Source organism: Belonocnema kinseyi, chromosome 5 (genome assembly GCF_010883055.1).
Source record: "Belonocnema kinseyi isolate 2016_QV_RU_SX_M_011 chromosome 5, B_treatae_v1, whole genome shotgun sequence".
Classification (NCBI taxonomy): domain Eukaryota; kingdom Metazoa; phylum Arthropoda; class Insecta; order Hymenoptera; family Cynipidae; genus Belonocnema; species Belonocnema kinseyi.
In genome coordinates, this window is record NC_046661.1 from 6,869,798 (window position 1) to 6,878,159 (window position 8,362).

At 38.1% G+C, this 8,362-nt stretch overlaps 1 protein-coding gene across 1 annotated transcript in view; it reads left to right on the forward strand.

Moving 5' to 3' along the window:
- Positions 1–8,362, forward strand: part of LOC117172902 (protein unc-79 homolog) — a 1,455,529-nt gene that overhangs the window by 1,159,178 nt on the left and 287,989 nt on the right. Inside the window, exon 24 of the mRNA XM_033361197.1 lies at positions 6,091–6,162. Within this exon, the coding sequence (XP_033217088.1) occupies positions 6,091–6,162 (72 nt within the window). The remainder of the gene's footprint in view (positions 1–6,090; positions 6,163–8,362) is intronic.

The following is an 8,362-nucleotide window of genomic DNA, read 5'->3' on the forward strand; positions in this document are numbered from 1 at the left end:
TATTATTTTTTTATTTTCTATGAGGTTGAAGTCAGTTTCTTTTTTGGTTTACGTAATCGGTTAGGGTAGGGAGTTAGTATTTGCTTCGACAGGATAGCGCTTCAGTGGATATTGGTCAGATAGACATCAAAATTGAATAATTAGAATTCAGGATTCAAGTGAAAAACTTCTCGCGATTCGGTAATAGGTTGTATTGTTTAGGTCTTATTTCTTGCTCTTCACTTTCCCTTGTTCTTGTTTGAAATCAATAAATTACCATCAATAATGATATAGATACATAAGAACACTTGACGCTGAGTATAGTAGGTAGATAAAAGTTTATTTTTCGGCCTGCTGGCTTTACAACATTGACTTGCGTACACTTCCATTTCTTACAGAATTTTCTTACAACTACCTCTTAAGAATTTACATTCATCCACACCTAATACCCCTTCCCGTACAATTCACACATTCTATATTAATAGTTCGTTCATTCCCTTGGCATAATCCACACATAGTTCCCGTTAAACCTTGATTCCCTTATTCTCTACTCTCCTTCTGCCTTCTCTTCGTCCATGCCATTCTTTTGAACTAACTCATATATCTTCCTTCCTTGCCCGTGCATCCTTCTCACTTCATCCAGCTGCAATCCATTCGATCTATAATACCTTTCCCTTTCCACCTCCATCTTCCGACCCTTGCGTCTGTTCTCCTTCTCCCATGAACACTCCCTAACCAACTTACTTCCCCCCTCTTTTAACAATTTCTCATATTTACACGCTCCACTCGCCGTAATAATCCCCAAATTCTTTCTTCGTGTCTCCATCCTGATAATATAGTTAAGCGTCTTCTATGCAAACTCCAGTATAAAATAAAACACGCATAACTAGCGAATTATACAATTCTACTTCCCTTCCAAAATTATCTGCGAACAACCTTTTTCCTCCGACACAGCAATCGCAGGTTTCACAAACTCTGTCACCTCCTGTAACGCCTTTCCCTTCTACTTTCACTCCAATTCCTTAAGCCCGCCACCTCCTTTCCTGAAGAACGTAGCCTTGGACCTTCCCGAATTAAACTCTAACCTATTTTTATCCAAGTATCTTCTCAACCTTTTCATAATCTACATTAAAGCCTCATCCCACTTTGATAACAGACTGCGCAGTTTCTCAGCTCAAAGGACAAGAGTCGTTTGCAAATATTAGCTCAGAAGGCATGCAGAAGGGAGTCCTGTGGCGTGACGTCGTGGACAGGGAAGGTTAGGTGGAAATCTCAGGAAGTGTCAAGGACTGTTCTTGACATAAAAGGGCACAAATTTTAGCCGCCGGGAAGGTTAGTGCATATAACTGCAACTGCGCACGAATTTTTGGAGAAAATAGTTTAATCATGCATTATTGAATTTATTGTATCGTTCCGTGCTTTGTCACGTAGCGAGACCACGTGACAATGTGGAAAAAAATAATTGATGTAAAAAGAAATAATTATAAATAATTATGGAAATTTTGTGGTTATATCTCTAATTAATACCAAAATAATGTTCTAATGTTCTAAAAACCACTTCCTGTTTTTCCTGTTTTTATAAAAGAACGGCATAATTTTCAATTTCTCATATTGAAGACTCGCCCAAAGCGCTAGATATATAAATTATGTCAAATTAATAATTAGGGAGAATTTAGCATCTTGCCAGCTGGTCCACTTTTTCGTTGCCCTTGATCCCTGTGTGGCCAGGGGCCCATATGAGAGCTACTTTATTTTTATCTGCAAGTTCGTTCAATACCTGTTTACATCCCCAAACCAGTTCTAATGTTATATCTGGTTTCCCCACTGCAGTTAGTGCCGCTTGGCTGTCCGAACAGATCGTAATCTGTCTTCGAGCAGCGTTCTCCTCTAATAGTATCTCAGCACATCGAAGAACGGCTAGGACCTCCACCTAAAGGACAGTAGCATGTCTCCTAAGCGGAAGAACCACTTCCCTCCTACTCGCACTGTCATACATTCCTGTTCCTGACCCTCTCTCTCCCCTGGAGCCATCCGTATACCAGATTTGCCCTTGAAGAAGAGGGTTACTATTACCATTTCTCTCATCCCTACTTGGAATACAGATACGGAAAGCCCTGCTGAAGTGGAAGCGTTTTGTTTTTCTGTCCTGCCTCATCTCTAGAATCGGAATTGAGCTCATGTCACTCGGGAGCCTAGTGTGTGCTGCTGTAGGCGTAGTCCTCATTGCTCCCGGCAGTACGTTAAACTCTAGCGTTTACAATCTTGGCCGTCTGTCTTGCATCGTTTTAAATTCTGCCTGTTGCCACTTCTTTATCTTCGGCAAACTCGCCATTTTTGAGCCTTATAAGCCCGAGGTGAGCTTTCGGGTTTTACGTTAGGAGCTTGTTGAGCCGTGCTGTTTCCGGAATATCTTTTAAATCCTTACAGAAGCCCCTCCAGTCGACCTGCTTACTATATACCTCCTTATATTTCTATTGTAATCATACTATGCCGTCTTATAGATGTCCCAGTCTGAAGGCAACTTGGTTCTCTTTACCCTATTGCACATTGCTCTTGCAATAGTTTGTGGGAAATTTCACTAGCCTTCCTCTGAGTTCCTCTTTATATGAGTCCCAAAGTGTATTTCTAGGGTTTCAGATTTGTGAAAACACTGATTTACCTAGTTTGAGATGAAACAAGATATATTTGTGGTCCGAGAGAGACTCCTCATCTGAGACTCTCCAGTCCACTACCCTACTCCTCAGCGGCTCCGAGCATAGAGTCAGATCGAGTTCCCCACTCCTGTTTTTAATGTGGTATGTGGATGTATCACCTCGATTCAGAATCCCCATGTCAGTACCCCCCAGGTATTCGATTAAATCTCTTCCTCTGTCATTGATATTTGTGCTCTCCCACATCGTATGTTGAGAGTTCGAACCACAACACAACAGCAGAGGAATCCTGTTCTCCTGGCAGTGCTGAATTAGAACTTCCGCCTCCCTGGAGTAAAGCTTATGCACAAAAATCGCATTCATACCCTTGACAGCTATACATGCCCTTAGCACTTTTTCGAGCAGCCCTTTATAAATGGTACAACGACGTTACAAGCCAGTATTTCTTTCCCTATATAACAAGGGTTCTTGGATTAGGACGAGCCTTGTCTGCATCACTGACATGCATCTGGCAGGAACTTGCTGAGACGCCTTTGCTGTGGTGCAAAATAATCTGCATCATGCTGATTCCCGTCTTACCCATTAAAGGACTAAGCCGGGGTATCTCCGAACAATTCTGGTCCCCCTGAGGAGTCCTGCTGTGTCACCCTAAAGTTAACGCTACCTGTCCCTAAATAGGTTTGGAGTATACCTTCGACGAATCCGTCTTCAGAGTCGGGTTCTGGAAGCTCAGGCGCCCCAGAACGTTCGTCGGATTCTCGGGTTTTCCATCAATCAGATTGAACCCTACGGATCCTTCCACTTTCTGAGGTCGGTTCAAAGAGGGTTTCTGAACGGGCACCTAATTTTTTTCATTATTTTTTATGTAAGATTTCGACATGAAAACCCCCACGGAAAGCTAGGGAATTAGAAAATACCCCCTGCCGAACTACGCATGCAGGGAGCAGGTTTAAACACTATGGGATTCGACTTGGTGTTCCAAAGTCCACGCTAAGACACCTCCTACATGACACCCGCCTGTTCGCCTCTACTAAAGGGGGTAGGCCGGGCTGTTAAAAGATTTCTTGATCCTGGTGCCATGCAGCCCTCAACACGGAGATCAAATCTTAGCTTCGGGAGCATGAAAACTCGCGCACTTGATATTCCAGGAGATTTTGCCAGTACCCCCTGGAAGGGCCGCTCCTTAGTTTAGATCCCACCAATCAGAGCCCGTCAGATCCCCAGAGCAGCTACACTTCGCGACGCAGCTTTTCTGGTTTACCTATTTCGCACTATAGGCCGGTGAGACCCGTTACCTACATAGCATATTTCTTCGAACCAAGGAACGGATGGTTACCCCGAGTTCGACTTGCGTTACGTTGTACGCAAACAAGAAAAAACGGCCTCCTGATGTTATTGAAACGGGTTATTCGTCATTCTTTACACTCTGTATAAGTGTATGTTTGAAAAAAACGCATTGGCATATTGTTTTAGAGCGTAAATCTACCAAAATTATAAAACTGAAAACGTCTCGTTACCCCTGAACAGCGATCATTCAGTTTATTTTATTTTGGGAAAATCATATATTGGGCCCATAGAATGCATTCTTAATGTAACAGGCGGAAAACTGTTTGTTTTAGCATTGCATTTGAAAAAAAATTATTCTGGTACCTCAGAGCCTACTGATTATGGTAAAAAACCGTTTTTGCGTTGATCTTTCTGAAACTCGAAATTTCGTGGAAAAATAATTAAAAAATCTTATAGATCTGGAAAAAATACATCAAATTCATGTCACACAAGTTCGTTAAAGACCACAACAAAACTCTAAAAATACGAAGTAACCATTTTATTCTACTTTCCCTTGCTTAATGGGACCATTTCAGCTCCCACCGCTCTCCTGATCTCTTATTCCCACCAAATCTCCCTAACTAGCCTATTCCTTTTTATCCCTGGTATCCAGTTTACATACCTCTCTTGTGTCCTATTTACCTCCTCTCTTTCCTTGCTTCCTTACACCTTCATCTACACTCACCATCTACGCCTCCATTCGTCCGAAACAGGAAGACCAGGTAGACTATTTTTTCCACTTTCTACACAGTCTTGCCTTTTCCATTCAACTTATCTTCCGTATCCCTTCCACCTCTTTTCCTAAACACCATACCCTTGGATTCTTCCACATTCATGAATATCTTCATTTGCAAACACCCTTTCACTTTCTCTACCAAATCCTCATATATCTCTTTCATCGACTCCCCTTCAAAGCGTACCTTCCCTAATTGCTCCCGATACTTCTTTATCGCCTCCCTCTTCCAATTCATCCTCTACCCCAACTGAACTTCTTCTGCATCTTGCCTTCTGCCGCCCACCCCTCTTTTCTACAACCCGAATGACTTATGGTCTGATTCTATGCTCCCTTTCACTGTAAATCTCTCCGTCCCCTCCCACTCTTGCATATTCATGACTAAATGGTCTATCACCAATACACAACCTCACTTACGTATACATATTCTCCCCCTTAGTCCCCTGTTATCACACCATTCGCTATAATCCAGCATCCAGTCTCTTAAAATCTACTATCCTTATTTATTATATTATCCTTCGATTTCCTATCGAAGCTTTCCCCTTCTCTGTCTGATAAGTCCCTGAAAAATGAAACACGGAGACGTTTTTTTGGCCAAAGTCGGTTTTATTTTTCAACATACTCTCCTTTTAGGTCGATACAGCGAGTCCAACGATTTTTTAACTTTTTGATACCGTCCGAAAAGTACTCGATTGGAAGGTCTCCAAAATACGCCTCACTTTCAGCTATGAACTCCTCATTTGAGTAAAAACGCTTACCGATAAGCCATCTTTTCAGGTTAGGGAACAAGTAATAGTCGCTGGGGGCCAGGTCTGGTGAATACGGTGGCTGAGGAACTAATTCGAAGCCGATTTCATGCAATTTTGCTTGTGCAACTAAGCATGAATGAACGACTAGCACCAAGTCGAAGAATCACTTGGAAGATAATTTAGTCGCGTCTATTGGACCTAGTCTTCGTTACTGACGCTGTCATTGTCGTCACTCGAAGACTGACTTCCGGTGAGCTCTAGTTTACGTTCTTATCACACATGTTGCACAATGAAGCCCCCATTGTTCCAGTGCCGCATCAGGGACTATTTTTAACACTTTTTTCTCTTCCTAAAAATTCATGATCAACCCTTTATGTGAATTTTTTTCCTTGAATATTCAAAATGGCAAGTAAGAAGATGAATTCGGTATAGAAAATTTGGTTCAAAAAGTTCTAGACTGTATTTAGTAAAACAAATATACTGATTTAGTTGAAAATAATGCGCGTTATTTTCCATTGTCTAATAAAAAAACAACCGAAGAAATCGACTTCGAAAAATCCTTGCAAAGTTTTCATCCTTAAGTTCTACTTACTAGCAATTTACTTTAAAATATTTTAGTACTACAATGATACAATGTATCACATTTTTACAGATAAGGAGAAAGTATACAATCGACAATACTCAGCACCAACACTTAAACGGAAGAGTTCCAGATTTGGATTGGGTGCGTGTTTAGAGTGTTTAACTTATTACATATGTTTAAGTCCTTAATTACGTCTCTATACCCATTGGAAAGTTTTCAAATACTATGTTTTCCACATTTATGCATGTCCACCTGAAATATTTTTAATTAGCATTAGGGTCGGTAATAGTAGTTATACTAGGCCTATTCTAGGCTACTTGCCTAGCAACGGCTGGTAAAACAGGTAAGCAGATAACTTTCAATATTATCATTTTACTATATATCGCTAAAACAGGGACCTTCGATAATTCATGTATCAACCGTTGAATTGATGCTTCGTCTATCCGTATACTTACCAACAAACTGCGTGTCGCCCCATTGCGTCCTGTAAGCGCGCCGGCACTTCCTCCTAAATTGAAATTTCCCATGCTTCGACTTGCTAATTAATAAATCAATTTATATCTTGGTAAAATTATGTAAATGAAAGAAAAAAATCTAATTAATATAAAATATCAGGAGTTATTTGACTGCAAGATTTCGTGAACCTTGTTGCAAAAGGATCATATTTTCTGCAAAAAGAACTGTTTATGTCACGAAGTAAATATTAAAATATCTGAATAAGCCTGAATGCAATTTTAATATTTGTAGCGACTTGTTTAATTTAGATTATTTATCATTTTTATAGTTATTTCTCACGAAATTTGGAATAAATTAAAGGTTTTTTAATGTTGATTGTGCATAAAAATTCTTAAATTGTGCTGATTTAGAAGATAAAAAGTCAAAACCTTTTAATTCCTAATGTAAGAAAGTAAAAAAATTCTTGATATAAGACATCAAAATTACATAATATCCCATCGTGAAACTTAACACATGCAGAATTTTTAATTGTAGATTTTTAAATTTAAAATTTTTTTCATTTTGAAGATTAAAAATTTCTACCATTTAAAAGAGATGCAATTGAAAATGGTTGAATTATATAAATGTTAAACTTTAAATGATCAAATTTTCAACATATACATTTGAAAGGTATGTAATTTTGAACGTTTTTTTTTCTAATCGTTTAATTTTGAATGCATAAACTTAATAACTATTCAATTTTAACCATTTTTTAGATTTGAAATCGAATATTCATTAATTTTATATGTGTTCATTAAAAAAAAATTAATTTTTAACATAAAATCTGCTGTATTGTATGTGTAAAATAAACAATGATATAATTTTGAGTGATTTTTCATTTTCATCCTAAAAAGAAAGTATTAGTGTTATGTAAAATTTGACTTGTTCGGCTTTCATTGAATCTTCATGTTTAAAGGCCCCCTGTGTCAGAAAAAACAATTTCTACAAAGGCGTCTGTCTGTCTGTAGTTGTAGTAGTAGTGGTGGTTTGTAGTCACGGTAAATTTCGAATATATAATCAGATTAGACGATTCTTTGATAAACATTTTTGAAAGGTAAAAGGAAAAGACAAGCTTGTTTTAGTCAGCTATTTTTGATCAAAATTCAAAAAGTTAGAGAATTTCCAAAATTTTTGAAGAAATTAATGTTTATATTTTCACATTATGTGTACATCTATTTTTTGTACGCGAAATGTCAGCCAATTTATCTCCGTGAATTTCTTTGTTTACAAGAAAATGGCCGGAGTTACTACATTTGCAAAATTTGCACAAAAAGCGAAAATTGGAATTTTAATCGAAACAGTGCACGACAAGATAAAGATCATCATACAAGATCATCATAAAAACTTTCTGCATTTTGTTGGAAAATGGAAAATCCAAATTTTCATCGCACAGAAAATAAAAAAGTCCACCTCACAGTAAAACTATTCTAGTTGCAAAATATTATGGAAAAATGAAAATTAGTGCACCCACAAGTATCTACAAATTTTTTTATAATACGTTTTTGACAAGACGTTTTATTTTTATTTTATTTGTAAAGAACAACATTAGAAATGAAAATTCCATTTTTTTAGAAACGACACAAGCTATAAAAGAAACACAAAGACAAAAGTTATGCACACAAAAAAGATCTACAAATTTTTTGGTAATGATTTCATTATAGGATGTAATATCATAAAACATAAAATTACAAGTAAACAAATTTGACCTTTAATTCTGAAAGTCCTATGCAAAAATGTGGGAGAAGTGCAATAACGAAGCGCGTAACTCGATGTAAATATGTAGAATAGGACCATTATGGGGAATTTGAAGTGGGGGGTGGTCTGTACTATAGGAAATTGGGGGGGG